We start from the raw sequence: 25,719 nt of genomic DNA, 5'->3' as shown, positions 1-25,719 counted from the left end.
TTTCTGTTATGAGCTTGTTAATAATATCTTAAAGCAAGTATAAAACTCAGTAAACTTGGCAAATGTAAAGGTTTCAGTAAGAAAATATTGCCCTTAGTGCTTTCTTGATAATACAAATGGTCTTTTTTCCCTCAAAATAAATCCATAGAGATGATCACTGAGCTATTATCACTGAAACAATTGTGTAATGCATACACTCATACATTTAGTAGCAGTCTCTTTACATATATGCATAGCAACAATGATGTTCTAAAGTAAATATACATCATAACTTAATGAACAGTGAGTAAAAAAATCAACAATTACACTGATTTTATCAGAGATTATATTTACTTTCTAGTCTCCATTTGTGTTGCGTAGGCACAATGAAATAAAACTAATGGATGCACACTACTGATACATCAAGTGCCCTTGCCTCATTTACTGAACTTTCAGCAATTAAAAGTCACTGTGATTCACCACAGAGAATGACTAATTCCCAAAGAGCATTCGTGAGTGTGCACTCAAACTAATGAGGAACAATTATGCTTAGAGCCTCTGAGTATAACCCAAGGTGATTGTTATCCTGCAAAATCAGAGAGGTCTTCAGAGTAGTTGTCACTGTGCGATAACAAAAGCCACATTCCACAAAGTGAGTTAACACAATCTGTCATGATGTGCTCCAGCTGCTAGCATTTTGCACTTGTAGTGGACAGAACCTCACAGTTCTAATGTAATATTTAAAACATATTTATTATGCTGACATGTTAGGTCAATGAGTGATCCAGTCAACAAAATAAGTAGAGTCATTGGTTATTAAATACAAACCCTGCCTATAGCTTAGCAACCAATTGTAAGCCATACTCATGAGAACACAATAATCTTCAAAGCAAAGACACACATATCATTTACTTGTGCTTAGAGATAAAAACAAACAGTAGGTTAGTAGTGAATCATGAAACTTTGGAAGGCTAAAAGTCAGTTTCTGCTCTCAGGAGCCATTTAATCCCTGTTCCACAGGGCCTCTTTGCCCCACACAAGATAGCCAAAACACCAGTAGATTTTTTTTTCTTCACACAGGCCCACATCCACAAAAGGATCTACTAATTATCCCAATACTCACATAACTAATGTAGACTTAGTACTACCCTCCTAGAGTATTTTTAATTTGAAATTAATGTATTTGTGTTTTGTGAATCTCAAGAACTTAATAGTATGACATTAACTAATGATTAACTTTGCCAACTCCAAAAATAAATTGCAAAAAAATAAAGTATAGCATCAGAATTATAACCAGAACGTGATAGATTTGGAGCCTAATCAGAAACATTAAAATTACACTGCTTTTATGACTTTTTGATTTTTTTTTTTACATTATACTCTTTGTCCTAAGAGTTAAGACTATTGACTTCCCAAAACTACTCAGGGTATGCAAGTAGCTGATGGGACTAAAGTATAAATAATCTCTCAAGTCATGTGACAGTATACTTTTAAATCACACACATGTAGAGCAATATCTACTTGTTCTGTAGAGAAGGATCCAAGTTTCTGGTTTAGGTCACTTCCATGATATCAACTACAAAACTATGACAGTAAAGAGTATCCTAGCCTGTTACCTCACAATGTGCTTTTATAAAAGAAGTTTGCTTTGCCTTAATTAATAAATTAATAGTACATATTATAATTGATAATACTGCTGAATACAATGAATTGAAATTATAGCATAAAGCTAAATTTTAACAGCCACCATAGAATATTGGAACATTAATGAGGACTTGAACATGTTTTTACAGTTGGTAGCATTTAAGAAAAAAACTTGTCTTTTTTTCTTATATTACTAAATTTCCTACTAGCATTGCCTAATTGCACAGTAGTTTCTCAGTGTGATGATTGCTCCTGAAACTTCAAGTCATTGCTACAAATTTATAATCTCCTCTTTTCTCAACTCTGCACACAGGGTCCTGTGTATTTCCTGGAAGATGGGAAATCAGCTATTTCTTTGAATGATGCTCTGATGTGGGCAAAGGTGAATCCATTTTCACCTTTAGGAACTGGAATACGCCTCAATCCATTTTGACTGAAGATTTTTCTCCACACTTAGTAGTTTTTGTAAAAAGGAAATTTGGGGTATTTATAACCTTCATTTTGGTTGTCCAAAAATAATAGGTTGGGAGGAGGTTTGATAGTTGGAAGACATGAGGAAATAATAGTAAATTTTGTTAATTTCAAAAATAAAGTATTTATGTAATTATAAACAAAATTGTGTATTTAATTGATAAATGGTATTATTTTTTACATTTAGATGCAAGTTTTAATTGAATTAAAAAGACTAAATAATCTGCAAAGTAGATAGGCTTCAAAAGACATGGGCATCACCAAAATATAGTACTGTTAAAACACAGAAACACATAAAATAGGACATTATGTGGAAGAGTTCTTGACATATATTCCATATAGAAGGTATTTAATATTTGAAAGAATATCTTGAAATAACAAAATTTATGAAATAGACAAATGATTTACAATTCAACAATATCCCATATGATCCTTTATAAAAATTAGTTTCAAATAAATTTCTGTATGTAAATAATGTTACTTAAAATATTGAGTGTATATATATAAAATAATTTTTATTCATTTATGTTATTTATATTTATTCAAAGCACAAAGACAGGAGGAAGGAAATCTATTTCAATTGGAGTAGAATTTTTGACATTAGCTTATATGACGTTAATTCACATTAAAGTACTTCAGTACTCAAATTGCGTCACTTAAAAATGTATAATATATTCACTTTTCTCTGACTAAAGAATGAATTAAACTAAAATAATTGTGTTTTATATTATCCTTGATATGTTATATTTTAAAATCTTAAACATACTTTTAAAAAGTTATAATTAGCATAATGATGTTATAATTAGCATAATGATCAGTAATAATGCATCATAAAGAGTATAAGCTAACATTCCTGCTTACAAAATAACAGTAATATTATGGAAAATAATATAGGAAATTCAGTGATACACTGACTATAAGTATCTGAGATATGATATCTGTAACTCAGATTTTCTCTGTTAAATGGCACACATACACTAAAACACTACACTTCAAAAGCATAGACTAAATTCTACTCCTAATCCCTGAATTTGACTTTAAAATATAACTATATGTTTATCTTCATTGTGTTTCCAATAATTCAAGTAATAGCATTAAGTTTGACTTATAAAATAATTGTCGTATTTTAATGAATGCAATAAGAAAATAGTTTATGTGCAAAATATAAAGAGAACATTATATAACTCTTTAACATCTGAGTAAGATAGAAAATTAACTTAATTTTTTTTAGTGTAAACTCTGAAGAGGATTAATTCAGGTATTATTTTATTATATGATGACCTGTATAATATTGTTCAATTGTGTACACCTTAGTATTAATTATCAATATGAACTATTCGTACAATCATATGACCACATCAATCTGTATAAATCATTTTTATATTAAAATATGAAATTGTAATTTAGAACTTATGTGAATGACAATCCAAATGTTAATATGAATTTATTATTTACAGAAATTTATATTACTAATAATGTGCAAAAATACTTAGCAGTATCTTTTTTTTTTATCTTTATTAACTTGAGGGTTTCTTATTTACATTTCGATTGTTATTCCCTTCCCCGGTTTCCAGGCCAACATCCCCCAACCCCTCCTCCTCCCCATCCTCCTCTCCCGATCCCCCTAACAATCACGTTCACTGGGGGTTCAGTCTTAGCAGGACCAAGGGCTTACCCTTCCACTGGTGCTCTTACTAGGATATTCATTGCTACCTATGAGGTTGGAGCCCAGGGTCATTCCATGTGTAGTCTTTGGATAGTGGCTTAGTCCCTGGAAGCTCTGGTTGCTTGGCATTGTTGTTCATATGGGGTCTCAAGCCCCTTCAAGCTCTTCCAGTTCTTTCTCTGATTCCTTCAACGGGGGTCCCATTCTCAGTTCAGTGGTTTGCTGCTGGCATTCGCCTAAGTATTTGCTGTATTCTGGCTGTGTCTCTCAGGAGAGATCTACATCCAGTTCCTGTCAGCCTGCACTTCTTTGCTTCATCCATCTTATCTAGTTTGGTGGCTGTATATGTATGGGCCACATGTGGGGCAGGCTCTGAATGGGTGTTCCTTCTGCCTCTGTTTTAAACTTTGCCTCCCTATTCCCTGCCAAGGGTATTCTTGTTCCCCTTTTAAAGAAGGAGTGAAGCAATTCACATTTTGTTCATCCCTCTTGAGTTTCATGTGTTCTCTGCATCTAGGGTAATTCAAGTATTTGGGCTAATAGCCACTTATCAATGAGTGCATACCATGTGTGTTTTTCTGTGATTGGGTTACCTCACTCAGGATGATATTTTCCAGTTCCAACCATTTGCCTATGAATTTCATAAATTAATCGTTTTTGATAGCTGAGTAATATTCCATTGTATAGATGTACCACATTTTCTGTATCCATTCCTCTGTTTAAGGGCATCTGGGTTCTTTCCAGCTTCTGGCTATTATAAATAAGGCTGCTATGAACATAGTGGAGCATGTGTCTTTGTTATATGTTGTGGCATCTTTTGGGTATATGCCCAAGAGAGGTATAGCTGGGTCCTCATGTAGTTCAATGTCCAATTTTCTGAAGAACGTCCAGACTGATTTCCAGAATGGTTGTACCAGTAGCAGTATCCTATTAAGTATGAATATAAGTTCTATTAAACAATGATTTTGAAAACAATAGAAAAATATTTTGCCTGTAAAAGTTGTAAGGTTGCTAACAAAATTGCATCAAAATGACTTATAGCTTGCAAAAGTATATAATCCTAAAGTCACTCAAAATAAAGTATAGAGTCATATAAATATACACATATACATATTCTAGGAAGTTGCCCATATGTTTTCAGGATTCTGGTTTCATTTGAACACTGACAGTGTTTTTTTTTTTCCTTTTGACAAGAAAATTTATACTTTGGCTTTAAAGCAAACAAGTTTTAGAGTAAAAGCCTCACAAATTATAAAATTTATTATTTCATTTTTAGTGAATCATAGTGGTCAACTACTATTAAATGCTTATTGTACTATGCCTTCAAGACTTATATGCTTCCATGGTTGAAATATGTATTTCAGAGTGAATATAGCATATTATGACTGAGACACACTACAACATTTCATTATCTTCCAGCTGTATACATACACATATATTACAGGTCTCCTTAACTTAGTTAATACAATTGTCATCATAACAGACAAATGTGACATAGCTCTCTCCTAAGATGAGCAAAAGTCTTACTCCTACACATACAATGTAGTAAATAGTTTAATGCATTGTCAGAAAGTATAAAGCTTTAAACATTTAACTTGTTACTTGGAAAAAATCACTTCATTGGATTGTTCCAGAAGAGTGCTGACTGTTCAATACTCTGAAATTACTATAAAAGGGGAGAGTGCTTAATAGTCAATGCATACAACAAACACATCATTATATCTTCTATTCCTATAAAAAAAGCATTCTGAATTGAGAGGTTCTGTTGCAATAGGAACTGCTCTAGACCCCAGAAACAGTCACTGCTTCTTATTCGAATGTCCTGAATGAAGCAGTTTCATTTTGTCAGACATGCCTTAATTAATCATTGTCATATGTTGGCACAAACTCTAGATCTTGAGACTATCCACTGTGCCAGCCCTTGCTATTCTGATTCTCTTATTCAGTATATGTAATGTGTGGGGTTTGTGGAAGTCAACCTTGCCAAAGAAAAAAGTAGGAAAGAGAGCCACAGGCTCCTGCCACCCCTTGAAGAGTCCCAACTTGCCGTGCACATGGCATTAAATCAAAGATGGTTCCTGGCACACTCACAAGACAGCAAAATGAAATCAAGATTAGGGTGGTTGTTGCACTTCCCCTGTCTTCACTGAAGTCCTCACAGCAGATGATATTCCCCGACTCCTTCTGAGTTACCCCATTAGGCAGGGCTATCAATGGGGAATGGTAATGGTGTGGCAAGATAGGATTGGCCATGGATTGAGGGGCTTGGCATTGGCTCAAACACTGTTTATAAGCTTATGGATTGAGCAGTAAACTCAGATCTGCACCCTGGTGCTGGTCTCCAGAATAGGATTTCCTAAGATCCGTCACATGACTCTGCTGTCTCTCACCCCCTATCCCTGGTCCTTTTCCCTCAATGATGAAAAGCTATTTCAAGTTTTCCAAAATCTTTATGGACTCCACAGCATCTTGGGAATTTACACACCCTCAGATTCTTAGCAATAAGTTCATTCGAGAGAGCTATCAAAAACAATGACTTCATGAAATTGATAGGCAAATGAAATGAACTAGAAAATATCATCCTGAATGAGGTAACTCAATCACAGAACAAAACACTTGCTATGCACTCATTGATAAGTGGATATTAGCCCAAAAGCTAGAATTACCCAAGATGCAATCCACAGACCACAAGAAGTTCAAGAAGAAGGATGACCAAAATGCGGATGCTCTCACTCCTTAAAGGGGGAAAAATATCCATAAGAGGGGATATGGAAGCAAAGTTTAGAGCAGTGACTCAAGGAATGGCCATTCAGAGCATGCCCCACATGTGGCCCATATATATACAGCCACCAAAACTAGATAAGATTGATGAAGCTAAAAAATGCAAGCTTAAAGGGACCGGATATAGGTGTCTCCTGAGAGACACATCCAGAGCATGTCCAATACAGAGATCAATGCTAGCAACAAACCACTGAACTGAGAACAAGGACCCCCTTAGGGGGAATTAGAGGAAGTATTGAAAGAGTTGAAGGAGCTTGCAACCCCATAAAAACAACAATGCCAACCAATCAGAGCTTCCAGGGACTAAACCACTACTGAAAGACTATACATGGACTGACCCAGGGCTCCAACTGCGTATGTAACAGAGAATAGCCTTATTGGAGCACGAGTGGAAGGGGAAGCCCTTGGTCCTGCCAAGATTGGACCCCCAGGGCAGGGGAATGGGGGGGCATAAAGGAGATGTATGGGGGAAATACCCATATGGGGGAGGGGAGGAAAGGGGATGGGGTCTTATGGACAGGAAACCAGAAAGGGGAATAACATTTGAAATGTAAGTAAGGAAATATATCTAATAAAAAAATTAAAAAAAGAGCTAAGAAGCTCTATATCACTGTTGATCCAAACCAAACCAAAACACCTACCTATGAAATGTTTTCACGGGTATCTGAGGTGATCTGAAAGCTTTAATAACTATATTTGACACCTAAAATGCTATTTTTACAATGTTACATTTCAGATTTATCTCATTAAAATGTATGACAACAGGTAAGTTATCTATATCTGCTCATGACATTTGTTTCAATTGGATTTCTTAATTTACATGAAATTAGATTCTAAACACATTCCTAAGAATTTATCAATGTCATCAGGACTCTCTTTATATTCCTAAATATTATTTACCCAAACAACATACAGCAGGGAGGTCTCTAGAGGTAGGAATTCTAATTAAAATGGCCAAGCCTTTCAAAAAATTTAGGGAAATGAAGTAGCTAAACATGGTTGGAAATTAATATTCAGGTTGTGAGATTCAGCATCAGTAATGTACATCTAGGATGTGAAATAAGACTTTTAATGGCATAGCATTAAAACATAAACATTGAAGTTGAAGGAAAACTTTGTGCTTATGAACATAAAATTAGTAAGTGCACATTAAAGGTCTTTCATTATCTCACTATGCTTTTATGAAACCATGTATGGGATCTGAACGAATAGCTTAATTTGTAAAACACTTGTCATGTGAGCATGATGACCTGAGTTCAGTCCCCCTAAACCCATGTACAAAAGCTTGGAATGGTGGCATAAACTTGTAGTCCTAGTACTGGAAAGGTAGAGACGGCCTGATTCTTGAAGCTTGCGAGTCAGCCAGACTAGCCTACTTTCCAAGTTCCAGGCCAGTAAGAAACTGTCTCAAGGAATGGAAAACACAAAACAAGAATTGTGTGTGTGTGTGTGTGTGTGTGTGTGTGTGTGTGCGTGCGTGTGTGTGTGTGTGTGTGTGTATGTGTGTGTGTGTGAAGGAGGATATCATCTTTGGAACATCATGAGGTTAACCATTTAACTTCTACATACATGCACACCATGTATACCATCTGTACACACAGATACAGGAAGGGAAGCCAGAGTTATGAATTTTCTGCTGTACTATATAGAAAATTTAATATCAGATTCAAATTAAAAGAAAAGCATGATTTTTCTTACCCATGACTCATTGCCAAAAAAAGGGTCATGCTGCTTAACAGTATTCAAATTGATGACATTCTTGGAGATGAGCAATACTTTTATAGTCCAATATATGACAAAAATTCTCCAGAATAAAATTTTATTAGTGAATGTGTGAACTCAGAACAAATAGAATCCCAGCTGTTAATGAGGAATATACAAACTTGCCACTCATAAAGAACTCCCATCACAGTGAACTATGTATGCTTCATCATGCTTTTAACATGCTGTTAACATTCTGTAATTTTCCTCTTCTGCATTTTCAACAGCATCTGGTGCAGTTATCAGTAATATTAGGTCTTCAAGATAGGTTTCTCAAAATGGTAGAACTGATAGTGGCATTTTAGGGTGATGGTATTAGTTTCAACCAGGCCATGTTTTTGCTCGGAGACTTGGTTTTCTTTTTTTTTTTTTTTCCCTATCTTTATTAACTTGAGTATTTCTTATTCATATTTCGATTGTTATTCCCCTTCCGGGTTTCCAGGCCAAAATCCCCCTAGCCCCTCCCCCTCCCCTTCTGTATGGGTGTTCCACTCCCCATCATCCCCCCCATTACCACCAGACCCCCAACAATCTCGTTCACTGGGGGTTCAGTCTTGGCAGGACCAAGGGTTTCCCCTTCCACTGGTGCTCTTACTAGGATATTCATTGCTACCTATGAGGTTGGAGCCCAGGGTCAGTCTATGTATAGTCTTTGGGTAGTGGCTTAGTCCTGGAAGCTATGGTTGGTTGGCATTGTTGTTCATATGGGGTCTCAATCCCCTTCAAGCTCTTTCAGTCCTTTCTCTGATTCCTTCAACGGGGGTCCCGTTCTCAGTTCAGTGGTTTCCTGCTGGCATTCGCCTCTGTATTTGCTGTATTCTGGCTGTGTCTCTCAGGAGAGATCTACATCCGGTTCCTGTCAGCCTGCACTTCTTTGCTTCATCCATCTTATCTAATTGGGTGGCTGTATTTGTATGGGCCACATGTGGGGCAGGCTCTGAATGGGTGTTCCTTCTGCCTCTGTTTTAAACTTTGCCTCCCTATTCCCTGCCAAGGGTATTCTTGTTCCCCTTTTAAAGAAGGAGTGAAGCAATTCGCATTTTGTTCATCCCTCTTGAGTTTCATGTGTTCTGTGCATCTAGGGTAATTCAAGTATTTGGGCTAATAGCCACTTATCAATGAGTTCATACCATGTGTGTTTTTCTGTGATTGGGTTACCTCACTCAGGATATTTTCCATCCATTTGCCTATGAATTTCATAAACTCATTGTTTTTGATAGCTGAGTAATATTCCATTGTGTAGATGTACCACATTTTCTGTATCCATTCCTCTGTTGAAGGGCATCTGGGTTCTTTCCAGCTTCTGGCTATTATAAATAAGGCTGCTATGAACATAGAGGAGCATGTGTCTTTGTTATATGTTGTGGCATCTTTTGGGTATATGCCCAAGAGAGGTATAGCTGGGTCCTCAGGTAGTTCAATGTCCAATATTCTGAGAAACTTCCAGACTGATTTCCAGAATGGTTGTACCAGTCTGCAACCCCACCAACAATGGAGGAGTGTTCCTCTTTCTCCACATCCTCGCCAGCATTTGCTGTCACCTGAGTTTTTGATCTTAGCCATTCTCACTAGTGTTAGGTGAAATCTCAGGGTTGTTTTGATTTGCATTTCCTTATGACTAAAGATGTTGAACATTTCTAAGGTGTTTCTCAGCCGTTCGGCATTCCTCAGCTGTGAATTCTTTGTTTAGCTCTGAACCCCATCTTTTAATAGGGTTATTTGTCTCCCTGCGGTCTAACTTCTTGAGTTCTTTGTATATTTTGGATATAAGCCGTCTATCAGTTGTAGGATTGGTAAAGATCTTTTCCCAATCTGTTGGTTGTCATTTTGTCCTAGCAACAGTGTCCTTTGCCTTATAGAAGCTTTGCAGTTTTATGAGATCCCATTTGTCGATTCTTGATCTTAGAGCATAAGCCATTGGTGTTTTGTTCAGGAAATTTTCTCCAGTGCCCATGTGTTTGAGATGCTTCCCCACTTTTTCTTCTCGGTCATCTGAGACTATAGAAGTGGTACATCTCTACCTCATGAATATATCTATCATATTTGAACTTCCTAGATCCATATAGTAGATAATGGCCTGGCATTCATCTCTCAAGTCATCCAGCTAGTGTCAAGAGATCTGGTATCTTCATGATCCTCATAGCCCTCAGTCCTCAGAAAGGTAGACAAGATTCATGGGCAGAAATTGCCTTCTTTCCTTCCTTGGAGTTAACTCTTACCTCTCCCACTATTACCTCTAACACATGGCATGCCTGGGTCCCCTCTCCCCTCAGCAACCTTGTACTGCTATCTTGTTCTAGGAAATTGACCTCCTCTAGACCCAAGCCCCGTCTATGACTATTTACCTCCTCTTACTCTCTTCACTCAGCTGACCCTATCACCCAGACCACACTACCGAGGAACTAAGTTGATCCAAAAGTCTCTCACTCACATGCTGTGTACCCAGGATGGATGCCTCTATAGCTTGCTACTCTCACTATACCAATAGTGCTAAGCTCCATAGATTCAAAGACATGGATCTATCTGTGACAGCACAGATAGACCCTGGATCCCTTCTCCAATTAAGAACTTCTGTCAATAGATGGGATTACTAAAGCTAAGAATCTCTTGCTTGCTCCTATAATGGCTATTCTTGGTTGGCCAGTTGGACTACTAGATCCAGAACTAGCTAAAACCCCATTGACTGGGTATACCTATAAGAGGTTTTCTTAAATCATTTGAAAGGGGCAGACCCAATTTTAAATCCCCCAAATTTAAAGTGGTAAGATATAAATCTATTCCAGGTCTTTTTGAGATTGCCTTCCAATCTCTTTAATCTGGGTTATATTTTCTGCAGGCAGCCTGAATAAAGAACATGGAAGAAGGAAGCTTTCTCTCTTTGCCTGCTTGCTGTTGGCACTCCCTGGCAAGTCCTTTCTTCACTGGCATTAAAGCCTACTTTTACTTACTAACGTTTCTGGCATGTCCTGAAGTTCAGCCAGGTCCCTCTCACCAGGGCCTGGCTTTCCCAGGAGCCTTGGTTTGCTGAGAAACAACTATCTGAAGCATTCTCAGCAAATCCCTAACAGCTGCCTGAACATTCTTGACCAGAGGAGTCACACTTGAACACTCCTGACCCTAAAAGCAGTTGGCACCTGAATGCTTCTGATCAGTCTCCAGAGTTTCTATGGTTACCCACCTGTCTAGTCCAGTGTTTGAATCCTTCCATCGAATTTGCCCCTGTGGCAACCTATCTTTCTTCTCCATAGAGTTCTGACTGTGTTCATTGGTTTCTTGATGCACTTACTTACAAGTTAACTATTTGTTGAATCACACATAGAGAAACTGCAATGCTTTCTAGCCGAATTATGGTTAAGACACCAAGTTAAGTTATTTATTATTTAAGTACATCCAAGACTGGGTGTGTCATTATATACCCAGATTGTGGTAGACATTAATGACATTACTTCTTCAAAGCTACTTCCTCCGTGTCTTTCATTGTTTCTTCCACATTTATCATAGGTTTTGCAGTGGCATCACAAGGTTTTCCATTTTGCTTCACATGGATTTCTCTATGTGGTTGGACATCATTGCCTGATTTTGCTGGGATAATTAAAGTAACAAGGAATTAATTCATGGTTATGAAATATCTATAACACTAAAACTGTCTAATATTCATGATGACAATAGTCTGAAATTAATGAATAAACACAGTGTTTGAATCATACATCTCCTGTGTGTGTGTGTGTGTGTGTGTGTGTGTGTGTGTGTGTGTGTGTGTGTGTGTGTGTGTGTACCTCTCAAAATTTATCAGCAATGCCTAAAAATATCCAGGGTTTATTTTGGTGCATTTGATATGACTCATGTATTTTTAGATATTGCTTCAGAAGGCAGCTGAGCAAACAGATACAATTTGGTACTTAGCTTTGGCAAATATGCATGGCTCATAACACAGTTTATAGAGGTCTGATTACTCTGTCATCCATTCTGGGTGCCTAGACTCCAGGTCATTCAATTCTAATATGATGGGCCAGTGGCAACTAAGAAATCTGCCTTTGTGGTTCCTTCAGATAAGAGTTAAACAAATAAATACAGGAACTTGAGAGTGTAACTTTTTAGAGTAGTAGCTTGGTTTTAGTGTTACTTGGGATTTGTATTCCAGAGAACAGCCTGTAACTTCAGTGAGATTATAACCAAACCCAAATAGCAAAGTTCTTGGACTATAGTATCTGTTTCTCCTCTTTTTATGAACTTTCAGCTTCTCTGACTTGAAGAAATAGTTTGTATTATTTTCATAAAAAAAACAACTGAACTGGAATTACTTGAGTAAAAACAATAAAATGTTTAAAATAGCATATATATATATATATGTATATATATATATATATATGTTATTTTTTTTTACCCAAATCAAATTCACACCATTCCTTGTGTGGCTAGAGTAAGAATCTAAGTAGCTAGAGCAGGATTGAGCAATGTAAAGAGAGTTATTGTGTGTTCAACATCCCATTCAAATTGGCCTTGTCCAGAAAGGGTATCCTTCCTCAAACCCATAAGGATTTTAAAAAGACCATCTAGAGAGTCACTAATAGGAACACTGGAGGAAGACATGAGGATGGATATGCAGCAGTTCATTTGGAAATGAACAGCCAACAGTCATTCTCCATTAAGTGCTTTCTGAAGGAATGAGAACAGGATGTTTGCATTCCCTGATTTCTCTTATGTTTTACTTTCTGATTAATTTGTTTAAACACAGCATTTCACTATGTAGTTTGAGCTGGCCTAAAACTGACTCCTGACAAGTGATGGACTTAAAAACATACAGAAATCACCTTGCCTAGTTTGGTATTCAGTTTTTCTAAATGCCCAGGTGATCTTTTAGAGTGACACAAAGTAAATAACCATAATCAGACATATCCTTTGGCAAATCCATTACAATTAAGGCTTTGGGTTTTTTGTTTTGTTTTGTTGCAGTTAACTCAGTGTTAGGTTGTCTTAGTTAGGGTTCCTCTTGTAGTGAAATGACAAACAGAGCAACTCAGGTAGAAAAGGGCTTATTTTGTTCGCAGTTCCATATATCAGCTCATCAATAGTAAGAGCAGGAACTTAAGCAGAGCAGGAACCCAGAGGCAGGAGCTGATGCAGAGGTCATGGAGAGTGCTGCTTACTGCCTTGCTGTCATGGCTTGCTCAGCCTGATTTCTTATAGAACCCAGGATCACCAGCCCAGGGATGGCACCACCTACAATGGGCGGGGCCTTCCTCCATCAATCACTAATTAACAAAATGCCTTTCAGGCTTGCCTATAACCCAATCTTACTGAGTTATTTTCTCAAATTGAGGCTCCTTTCTTTCTGATGACAAATAGGCTTTGTCAAGTTGACATAAAACTAGCACAACATAGGCCCTGTTGTAAATTTTAATTAACAAATTAATTAACTTATGTGTGTACCACTGTGGGAATGTGGAGGCCCAAGAGTTTGTATGCTGCCTCTCTTTCTTACACAGGAAGGAAACCATGCTGAGAATCCACTGCTCCCTTCTACCATTTCCCATCCCTAGTCCAGATCCAACAATATAAGGAAAAAAAAAAGGGGTTGGGGATTTAGCTCAGTGGTGAAACACTTGCCTATAGCGCAAGGCCCTGAGTTCGGTCCCCAGCTCGAAAAAAAAAAAAAAAAAAAAAAAAAAAGAAAAAAAAAAAAAGAAAGGAAAAAAACAAGTAGATGAGGATGGAGCCAAACTCCCCTTGTGGTCTTCTTCCTATTCTAGAATTCTTTCCAATTCTTCTTCGCAGTTCTGTACTGTTACTACTGACAGCCCTCGCAAGCCTTCACAACAATTCTCAACCACATGAAGGAGGCTTGGACAAGTGGAAAGACAAGAGGCATTTCTAGAATCCAAAGAGAAACTCTGGATGATTTTTGAAGAAGCATCATTAGAAATGTCTGCTGAATTCTAACATACTAAATGTTGTTTCAGTAGATGATGAGTTAGGGGGATTGATGGGCAGCCTCATGTGTGGATATTACAATCTGGGTTCTGAAGAATACTTGTTCTACAAGGACATTAAACAAAGCAAAAATGAATAAAAATAATAACATGAGTTTTATAAAGGATTGAAATGTTTTAAAAATTACAGTGCATATTAGTATATTAAATGCTTCGAGGGGTCATAATTCTTTTCCAATAGATCTATTGAGAATTCTCTATCATATCTGAACAAGGAATATCGCCTACCTATTAAAATTTAACACTTAAAGGAACTTGTTCCAACACAAATAAGTATGTTCTATTATGAATTTGCTAATACTTTAGAGTTGTCTGATATAGAATACTTGGTAAATGAATGTTCAAGAGAGCATTATCTTTTAGGTGAAATATGCAAAAATGTCATTCGTTGTAGCCAGGTATGGTGCTAAATGTTTATAACACTGACATTCAGAAAGCTGAGGCAGGAAGATTGCTATGAATAAAGGACCATCCTGGGCTAAAAAACAGGACGGTGTCTCAAAACAAAAACAAAACAAAAATTAAAAAAAGGAAGAAGAACCACCACCTTGGATTGGGGGCAATTAACATCCCCTGCAAAGTCAAAGAAGTCACAAGCAGGCAGAAAGCAAGGTGGGCAAGCATGTCTGCCCTGTGTAGCGTATCATAACAAAAACCTTGAATTTAATTACATGTTCTTATATCTAGAAAAACTGTTTCGATTTTTCCAGCCATCAAAAATGTAGGAAAAAAAAAGAAAGAAAAAGGCTTTCTTAACTGATTAGCTATACAATAGCTGGGAACGGGCTAACCTGGTTCTCATGGAGTGTGGTTTGTTGTAATTCAGAGGTTTCTGTGATGACAAGGTTTAAATAAGTGTCCCCTTGTCATTCTGCTTCTGGGAAGCTCAGATCTCCAAATATCTTCCAGTCTCCTCCGGATTGGTCATTACCCAGCCTTGGGTAATAAATTTTGAATTTGGTGAAGCATCTCTTACTTCAGGCACATGCACTTGAGGATATATGAGAACTCAGATGGTTTGTGTAATGTGCACTGGGGAAGAAGACCTTTGACTATGTCACTCTACTTGTCAAGAAGTAAGGGAACACTAAGTTAATACCTGGTTGTAAGGTGAAGTTTCAACCCAAAAGTTCAACTTATTCTAAAACATTAAAGGAACATTCTTAAAAGCTCAGCAGACAAAAACCTTAATACCAAAACTTACATAAAGACGACACAGCTCTTTCCTTTGAAACTTTTGATTTGTATTTGTGCTTATAGCTATGGGCAGGAAGATGGCCAACTGTGATTTCTCCCACTGTTGGTTTGATATCAAACCATCCTATAAAAAAGCAAACACCAGAGGCATTTTTTAAAAATTCATAACAATTAAGAGTCCCATGCTGGGAAATTTAACTGGGATCCTCTGGAAGATCAGCCAGTGCCCTTAACTGCTAAACCACATCTCTCTATTCCTGCCCCACCGGTCATTTTTGATGAGCAAAGTAGTCACTGTACTTTAAAATATTACTTTAAAAGTAGTATCTTAAAAGTAGTATCTATGTTTCTGCAATTTCTTTTTTGTTGCTTATATTTGTTAATTTGAATGTATGTGGGTATGGGGGTGGTGAAGCTTGTGAGTATCATGGAAATCAGAGAAAGACTTACAGGAGTCAACCCTCTCCTTGTGGATCAAGCCCAGGTCATCATGCTTTGTGGTATACTTCCTTTCCCACTGAGACTTCTAGGTGGCCCCTTGTGTTTTAATATGGTTCTATTCAAGGTCTTCCATTAAAAGATAAGCCACAAGTGTACTTCATTCCAACAACCTTATGGGAGAATAAATACACCTGAAGCATCATTACACAGCTCAAAATAATTCACACAGTGCCAGTACCTAAGCCCTCCACTGCTGCCTAGAGTATCCTACGAGGACATTGAGGGAAGGTAGTTTTACCTATTTCTGTTAGTCATGTAAATAAATTATACAGCATCTATTTTGTTTTGCAGACATGTATTTGCTCCTGTGACAATATTATTTTCCCATTTTTCAAATTTATTTTAAATTTATCTTGTAAGTTGTAGCACTTGAGCATTTTCTCTTTCCCTCTAAAGGCCCTGTCCATCCTTGTAGCTTACCTTGCAGCAAGTTTACCCACTCATCACTCATGCTTTCAGAGGAAAAACTAACAAATCCACCCATCAGCAGCATCCTGTAACTATAACTATCACTATCAAATGCATTGGGAACAGATTTTTAAAAACAAAACAAAACTTACAATCAAAAGTACCAGAAATCAAGGTGAGCCCACTGGAATGGCTCAGCAGGTTAAAAGGTACAGGTGGAAGGAGATAACTGATTTCACTGTTTTCCCCTGACCATGTGTGGTGTGGTCTGCACAGAACCCTAACACATAGAGTCGGGAGCCATTTTGCCTGCTGCTGCGAAAGCCTACCTGTCAGGCAGAGTCAAGTCAGGCTAGGGTCTACTGGCAGGTTTCTTGACCTGCTGATTCATGGAACCATAAAAGGAGATACACTTGGAGCTCAAGGAGGTGTGGGGTGTGGGGGGGGGTGTTGGGAGGTTGGGGTTAGAGGATATGGGGGTGGTGGGGGTGCTGAATGTTCTGTTAATCTTGGAGGAAGGAACAGGAGGAATAAGGAGGCCTCTGGATAGGTACAGATGTGGAATGTATCCCAGCCATTGTCTCTGATGGCTTGTGACTTTGTTTCCCACGATACTGTATACAAAACCTGAGAGAGTTAAACTGGGGGCTGCCGCAGTACTGACCGGACAGACCTTTTGATTTCTAACCTTTATCTCTGAGTCTTCTCTTTTGTCTTTCCTGTAATCATCCTCATTCCCCACCTTAGAGAACTGTTTGACTTTGTACTGGCTGGAATGGTACACACACACACACACACACACACACACACAAACACACACACACTCACTCACATACTCGTAAAATAAACGAATATGAATCACCATAGAAGACTTGAGTATTGATTATTTAAAGAGGGAGAAAAGTGATCATGAATGTATGAAGGTATGTTCAACAGAAAACAATATAGAGGAATAAAGATGGACCTTTAAATGAAATAAAACATTCAAATAGAGGTTGGTTGTTTCTGCTGGGATGTGGAGACTCCTGTCTTGTGAACATAGCTGTTGTTTTTATTTGGTTGTTTTGTCTTTTTTAATTTGCCTGTTTTTGAGAGGGAGAGAAGAAACATATGGAGTTGAAAGTTAAAAGGGTAGGGAGGATCTGGGAGAGGAGGGGGAAAACTGCAATCAGGATATAGTATATGAAAAGAACCATTCTCAAAATACTAGAGGGAAGACAAGGAGGAACTGGGAGTAGTGGGGGAAAGGAGAACTGTAACAGAATATGTTGTAAGAAAAAATATTTTTTAGTAGATGAAAAAGGAGAAGAGTTTCTCTGAAAAACAACAAAACTGAAGAAACCCACTTAGAAAAAGAAAAGTATTTCATAAGGCATGGAGATAAAACTAAATAGACTTGGCTAGAATACATAAGGCCCCTGGACTTAATCATTCATACAACACACTCACAATATTCAAACACAAGTGTTTATATGTGTGGCTAAAACTGAGAATGACATGAGAGTACACATAGCTTAACTCTATTTTAATGGAGGAAACTTTCCAACAAAAGCAGGAAGGCATTGGTTTCCGTGGGTGGAGGGTGTGGTGAGCTCAATCAAGAAGGGGAAGGTGTTGGCAATACTCCATTTCTTAAACTCCATCAAAATGTGCAAGTGTTTAACCCCATCAGCAGCTTTTAAAATTGTCCATGTATGATATACATGGATGTGTGACCCATTTTGCAGCAAAACTGTAATGTTTAAAACATACACATTTTGAATATGAAACTCTGTCAAAGCATCAATGCCTCATATTTTTTCGTTTGCTCACAAATTCATGAATAGGGCCAGAGATCATAACAAGTCAGAGAAGAGAAGTCTGGAAGTCTGGAAAATGAGCACAGTAAGGGTAGACAAAACCCCACACCTCACTCACATGTGGGCTATCCAAATAACCCAAATGGAAGGAAGAATTCAAGGTGCAGTATTCTACCTTCTAGGTACCAGAGAGAAAATGGCTCTTTCCTTCAGAAAAGATAGTTCAAAGCAAGAAACATTCTAATGGTATTTCTTGGATTGTTGGTATGCTACAGAAACGCTCAGTTTTCTATGTGTGAAATACGGGGAGTAGATAAATGATTAACATTTTTAAAAGATGCAAAAGGGGAGCTAATGATAAGTACAGAATACCACTTTCATTTACTTTGTCATCTGCCTGGGACAACTGATGGGCAGTATGACAATAGTTTTAAGTTGACCTAACAATTATTGGGCGAGCCTTTGGAAACCTGCCGTTCCATCCTCATAGCAATATAATGTGGATAAAAAGATCTCTGACCATTTTCTTCCCAACAGCATTCAGAGTCAATCATGAGAATCTAAGCTTTTCCCAACAGCTTAAGGATCATGTCAATGTTAGTCAAATGTTCCTGCTCTGGAAGTTATAGTCGACTCGTGTTTGCCACAAAAGTTTAATATAATAGGCTGACAAGTTTTTTTTTCTAAAATCAGTGTCTATCCCTATGTAATATGAGCTTCTACAAAAAGAAATGAACTGAAAAGTAATCCATTACAGTGATAATAAATCATTTTATTGCATGATTTTCTCTCATTTCAACTTGGGGACAGCCTTGCTGATTTCAAAGACACTCACCTGTCTCCAGGGAAGGCTTACCTGGATTCAATTTTCTGCTTAATTTTCTTTGCAGCATTTGCAAAAGGAAGAGGAATTCTATCTTGAGTTCATTGCTGAGTATATTAGGATTGCTTAGTAGTTCCGATAACCTAATGTTATTTTTAATAGACTTTGATACTGTACTCCTGGGAACCAGGGGCAAACGCATCTGATAACTATAGTCTGTGAAATTAGCAAAATCATCCTGGATGCTTCTAATTCTGCAAATAAGAAACAAAATATTGTTGGCAAACTATGTCTTAGTAGCGAGCTTTCTCTCATCAAAAGTTTACATTAAATTATGTTGTTAGAAGATCTCAAACGACTTACTCTTGATGGGTGAGTAAAGTGTAAATCTCCTGAATCAGTATTTCAGGCACCCCAGGCTTGCAGTGAATTGTTCCATGGATGAGTTCTTTAGGTAGTTTAAATTTTTTTTTCGCTAGAAACTTTAACAATAGAAAGAAAATATTTCACCATCGGAAGTTCTAGAAAAGTAATTAAATGCTTTGAATTTACTTTAACCCACTCTTTTCTCTTTTGGACTAATTTTTATGTTAATTATCAACATTCACTTTTGTCCTTCAAGATAGCTACTATTATACACCACATTGATTGTCATATACTAAATTTCATGGTTTATTTATAGTTTTGTAATATAAACAACTGGAATTTCAGTAATCAGTTATATCCTAGACTTGACATTGCCTCTGTCTCTATCTCTCTCTGTCTCTCTCTCTCTCTCTCACACGTGAACACACACACACAGAGAGAGAGAGAGAGAGAGAGAGAGAGAGAGAGAGAGAGAGAGAGTGTACTTTCTAAAACAAACTTCACAGTAAACTCTTGTTAATTTGGTGCCTTACCTTCTCTATTTGTGCCCAGTTATCCAATTTGACTTTCAAGGAAGTACCATTTTCAAAGGATGATAATCGAAGGTCCCAGGGGTAATATATACAGAATATCTCTGCAACTAGGTAGCCATTTGAAAAATCCCTGATACATAATAAGGAAATGGGGAGGGGAGTGTAGTTAAGATAATTACATAATTAATGGTTGATGCATTATATGGACAAAATATCTGGAAAAACTTGTATTGGTTCATTTCTCCGAGAATGGGAAAGCAGTTTGCTAAACTTACTAAGGCTTTGGTGTTCTTTTAATGACTCCTCCTAAGTATTAGATTTAACAATGTTGCCAAGTGATTAAAATGTTTATTGAAAGTTTCACGGATGTTTGGAAAACCCAATATTGGCATTATTAGCTTTCCTGCAAAACATCTATGGTTTTCATTTTTATGGAATTTTGTTTACATTCTATAGTAACGGCCAGTGTCATTCACCATAGTTTCCGTTAAACAGCAGCTTTCAAAAATCTCAGTTAACTAGAAACGTTTTCTGAAGGAGGGTAAACTGATCCTATGATCAAAGCAAACAAAACAAAAAAAACTTGTCTTATGTAATTATCAAAGCATTCCAGATTAGCTTAACTCTACAATTCAATGATCAGTCGAAAGAAATCAATGAAAAAAATGTTACATGCTTTTCTGGAGCTTCTTGTCTTGATATGTGTGCCTTGTGGCATGAGTGAACAGGAGGTTGGATGGGCAAGATATCTCCATGAGGAGCAAAAGCAAGGCCAAAGCGGCTAATTCCAGGCTTAGGGGAGCCTGAACTGAGCGCCGTAGGTGGCCTGGGGGAGGGTGAGACCTGGGGAGGAGAGGCTGAATCACTTGGTCTTGTCTGGCTTCAGCACCTGGTAACATTCCTCGGGAAGAAGCTGAGATCCAGGCCCTGCAGCCAGCGCAGGACAGAAGGACACAGGCGGGAGCTCCTCGGGGGATGTGGATACACCAGACATTTCTTAGGCTTCCTTGCGGCGGGAACTGCTGGTGGTGTAGGTAAGGTTGTCTTGGATGATTCTGCCGCCAGTGGTAAACTCTCCTCTGCCCGGCCAGCGGCAGCCATGGTGCTTTGTGGGTTTCTATGGCAACAGACCAGCTGTGCGCTGATAGGGGTGGGGGACCGAAACTTTAGCGTCGAGGGGCGGGGCTTCGGCCCCCCAAGAAGGCTCTGTGTTAGCAGGGTTGAAGACACAGCTTTAAGTGCAAATTGTTGGCTTCACTTGCACTATGTTGAGAAATATTTCTTTTTGTATTCCGGTTCGCAATTTTTATATTGTATGTATTATGGTCTGCCAGCCAAAGGCTGTTCAGTAAAACATTTTGAAGAGAAATGTAAGAAAGCTCTAGAAGACAGTAAAAGTTGTTTTTTTTGGGGGGGGGGGTTGGTCATAGGAGATAGAACTAGAAAGCACAGAAAGCTTGTTTTAAGAGGAAAACAAAACTTTAAACCTTATATCTATTACATAAAATGTACATTAAAAATATAATTCTTAAAGAGTAGATATGAAAGAGAACAAACGAAGTAGTATGTTTTCTCTTTGCCAAGTGATGTCTTATCAATGACTCATTCCTTTAATGACTGCTTTTAAGAAACTATCTTAAGCTATGGACCTTTACTGTCAACTGTTGTAGTTACTACTTTCAAAGGTGATTCTCTCTATCATATTAGATAACACTGATATGGGCTTTCTACTGTGGGAAGTCCTTAGGATGTACAGATATATAAGAGAAAAAAAGTCACCTACTCTTGTGGGTTGGTGTCTATATGCAGGTGAAGGCAGGCACAAGATAAGGCAAAGCCTGTGATTGGGCAGTGAAAAAGAAAGGTGGGTGGGGAATTTTGGAGATGAGCTAGAGAATACAGAGAGGAGGAGAAGGAAGATGGAAGAAGAGAAGGATGACTCAGATCCGTGTGGCTTTAAATAGCCACAGGTAGTTATGAATATCTTAAAAGGGATGGAAAATTACAGGACAATTTGTCTTCTCTAGGTGGACGGTTTATGTTAATATCAGTTGGCTCTGAGTTTATTGTGTGGATGTTTCATGGGGTGAGAATTTACTGATATAAATCTGATTGATAACTTACAAGCCTCTAGAGTTTTTATTTTGTCAGGTTATTGAGATTTATGACAGCTAACCAAGAGATGGGCAGTCATTGTGTGGGGCTAGTGTGGCAGTGACCTGCCCTGGAAACATGGCGAGTTTGGCTGACTGAGATGGGAACACCTTGCTGATGCCATGTGGTCCAACAGTGCCAGCACTAGTGTGAGATGGTGTTCATTTCTTTTATTATTTCCTTCTACATTCACTGACAAGTGCTTCCATGCTATTATGTGTGCATGTATGTGTATGTGCATATATACCATATATAACATAGACATATACACATAACTACACTAATATTTTTGGGCAAGCCTAGGAATTGTTTCTTCTTCTAATTAGCTATATAGACTTTGAGCAAGATTTTATATATATTATGTATATGTATATATGTATAAGTATACGTATATGTATAAGTTTATATGTATATGTAGTGTGTGTGTGTTTGTGTATGAATGTATGTATGTATGTATGTATGTATGTATGTATGTATATTTGGGTCTGGGAATCACCACCCAAAACACTCAAAGGCCAATCTCAATCAAATAGGGATAGAATGATTTACTGAATGCCACATCCCAAGACTGATTGATCATGGCCGCATTCCAGGAGCTGAACTGCCACCCTGAGTTAAGGTCCTACTGGGTTTTTAAGCCTAAAATCCAAAAAATCTGTGCAAGTTATTCCACCAATCAGAATTTAGGGATAGGGGATTTCCTTAGGAACATGTCTTTGTTGTACAATTATCCTTCTCCCATTGGTTGGGGTAGTCAACTGTAGCAGGGGACTTGCCTTGTCTAATACTTATGTCTTAACTTCACAGCCAGGATGTCAGTTACCCATGTACTATCTCTTTCTGCCAAGTAGTATGTCAGTTCCCAGGAAAGTCTTATATTGATATAGGTGTCTCTTTTACATTGGGGTACATTCCAGGGGCAGCTTATCAAAGCAAATACCATAAGAGCTCACACACAGGTGCAGGAAGTGCTGCTGGATGGTAAGTTTGAGTCCAAGCTTATTGTGGGTAACTATGCAAAGCAGTTCTAGCATGATTGGTTTCCAAGAGCACAGAACATAACAGAATACATAATCAACTTGTGGACATGAGAAAATTTCCCAATAACAACAGAAACAACATATGAGAAAATTTCTTTATACTATTAATAGGAGCACAAAATGGCAGGCTAGACAGGTAACCGTTACATAGGCCTTAACATTTCATCTAGGCCTTAATAGTTTACCTAGATATTAATATAAATATTATATACAACAAATATATAAGAAACATTAAATATATAATAAGTTATATGTTTGTATAGTGTGTGTGTGTGTGTGTGTGTGTGTGTGTGTGTGTGTGTGTGTGACAGGCGCATGGCAAGTAGGGTGTGCTACCAAGCAGGCATAAGAACTGGGGAGGTTGAGTGAGTTCATACCACTGGAATCTCAGAGATTTAAGAACAGCAGGAATAGAGCCGCTCTCTACCAGTCTCTGTACTTGTTCTGAGACTTGTTCTGAGAGGACCAGGTTACTTTGTCACGTAGCATAGTGCCTGGAATTCTTTTTCATGCTAATGAGGTATCTAGCTAGCCTTAACCTCAAGCCAATGACTTTCCCTTCTTGGATCTTCCCATGCCCTTCCAGTATGGTTCATGTGGAATAAAGCAATATGAAGTAGCAAATATTGTCTCTGAGAAGCTGGTTCATGGAAGATCGCCACAGGGAATGCCTTTGCCTAAACCAGCTATGACGTTAAGACTCACAGAGAAGGTCTTTATTCTTCTCTTGTCCCTCTGGCACTTGCTCCCAACTTGACTAGTTCCCACTCCTCCTAGGGTCTGCTTTCACCTTCTCTCTGCCTCACAGATTCCCTGGAAGGAAATGTGGCCTGGGGACCACCTTTCCTGTCTTTCCTTTGCAGTTGGTACACCAGTAGTGCCCGGGAACACAGAAAGGAGACCGGGACCACAGCATTCGTCCCAGACCACACTCTCCCCTTCCAGGATTGCAAGCAGTGTTAGTGGCAGGGAGATGCAGGCAGCAGACTGGCTCTCTCTTCTCTGAGCTAGGGAATTATTGATAGCACCCAAACACTGCTGGTGAAAAGAGGCAGAACACTGTACCTTGTGAGTGCGCATTTCTGCGTGCATATGTATCTATGTTCCACAATGGAACGAGGAACAAGCCTGAGGAAATCTAAAAAATACTCTCAGAGGAATTGACTTTTAAATCTTGAATTGGATTTCAGAAGGTGGTATTATTCTGATGGACTAAGACACAGTTTCAGAGCCTAGAGAGCTAGAGAAATGGTTCAGGGGTTAAGGGCATATACTGCTCTTGCAAAGGACTGAATTCAGTTCTCAGAGCGATGTCAGGCAGCTCATGGTCAGTATAATATCAGCTCTGGGGAATCAGACATCTCTGGCCTCTTCAGAGAGCCTGCACTCACATGTGCATATCCACATACAGGCAGAAACACATGACTAAAATACTATTTTTAAGAGAAGCTTTAAAGAATTGGTTCTTCTAATTGGCTGTGTGACTTTGGGCAAGTTAGTTAACCTACCTTATTTGTCCATTATACAAATAAGATAAAACTTTCGGGATGGGGTTGAGGATTAAAGATTTAAATCAAATACGTAGTTCTTAAAACAACAGAGGAGACAGGCAGTAATTTGTCCTCAGTGTAAATCAGCATTTCTATGACTCTGGAACTGTTTCATAATAGGAGAAAGCGTAGTTTCATATGGAATGAGGGACACAGATATATGCTGTTTTAAAAACATTTTTAGTAAAAATAGAATCACAACACTTTCCCCTTTCCTCTCTCCAGCCTCTATCCGCTATCCTCCCTGAACCATTCACATCCCTGCACTCTCAGGTTGATAGCCTCCTTTCCTTTATTATCATCATGTACACATAGCGATATGCATGTGTATGCACAAACACATAGACCTGAAGTAAAGGTTTCCCCCACAGCTAGCTCACCTATCTCATGCTAAAGATATCTAAAGAACTAGCTGCATCCTATTTATTGGGCTAAGTTAGTGTTGTATCTTAAATGCATGTAACAAAACACACACACACACACACACACACACACACACACACACACACACACACACACACACAGCTGAGTTTGGCTTTCTTAATGGTACATGTATTGTTAAGTGTTGCAACTCTGAAGGGAAAGTTATCCTGAGAGTTGAGAGCAGAGGAACACAAATACAAAGTCACACTCTACAATAAACTTCACAGAAGAGATTTACTGAGAGAGAGAATCCCAGGATGGTGGCTGCCTCTGCTCCAGTGAGAAGACAGCAAGGGATTGAATAATAGAGAGGGATTTATATAGATTTTTTACTGGGTAGAGTTTCCAGGGCACTTTCAGGGTGAGAATTGGTAGGATTTCAAGTCCCGAACTTGAGGGGCTTAGTGATTGGAGGGCTTTTTCACCCTTTTTCCTACATCAGGCACATGAGTCAGGAATGGAAGACAGTCCCTGCTGTAGGCAGCTTCAGCTGAGGTGCCATCGCCACAGAGACACTTGGGGAGGCTGGAGAGGATGTGCCATCACAGCTGTGGTAGCTCCTGGTGTTATCTCACTGGGTAGAGGCAGTGACAGGCCCTGCAGCTTACCACTCATGAACTACATATATGACTT

General features: G+C 38.3%; 2 protein-coding genes across 2 annotated transcripts in view; one reads left to right on the top strand and one right to left on the bottom strand.

Moving 5' to 3' along the window:
- Wdr17 (WD repeat domain 17) overlaps positions 1-2,234 on the top strand; it is a 93,587-nt gene extending 91,353 nt beyond the window's left edge. The window contains exon 30 of the mRNA XM_032918773.1: positions 1,937-2,234. Within this exon, the coding sequence (XP_032774664.1) occupies positions 1,937-2,056 (120 nt within the window). The 3' untranslated portion in view covers positions 2,057-2,234. The remainder of the gene's footprint in view (positions 1-1,936) is intronic.
- Positions 2,235-11,661: 9,427 nt separating this feature from the next.
- Spata4 (spermatogenesis associated 4) lies at positions 11,662-21,020 on the bottom strand. Its single transcript, XM_032919162.1, has 6 exons — positions 20,809-21,020; positions 19,920-20,049; positions 19,384-19,502; positions 19,054-19,274; positions 15,497-15,613; positions 11,662-11,884 (listed from the first exon to the last, which is right to left on the bottom strand). Exons 1-6 carry the CDS (start codon positions 21,018-21,020, stop codon positions 11,745-11,747), a joined length of 939 nt encoding a protein of 312 aa, XP_032775053.1. The 3' UTR covers positions 11,662-11,744.
- Positions 21,021-25,719: the final 4,699 nt, after the last annotated feature.

Source organism: Rattus rattus, chromosome 13 (genome assembly GCF_011064425.1).
Source record: "Rattus rattus isolate New Zealand chromosome 13, Rrattus_CSIRO_v1, whole genome shotgun sequence".
NCBI lineage: Eukaryota > Metazoa > Chordata > Mammalia > Rodentia > Muridae > Rattus > Rattus rattus.
This window is presented reverse-complemented; position numbering and strand designations above follow the sequence as displayed.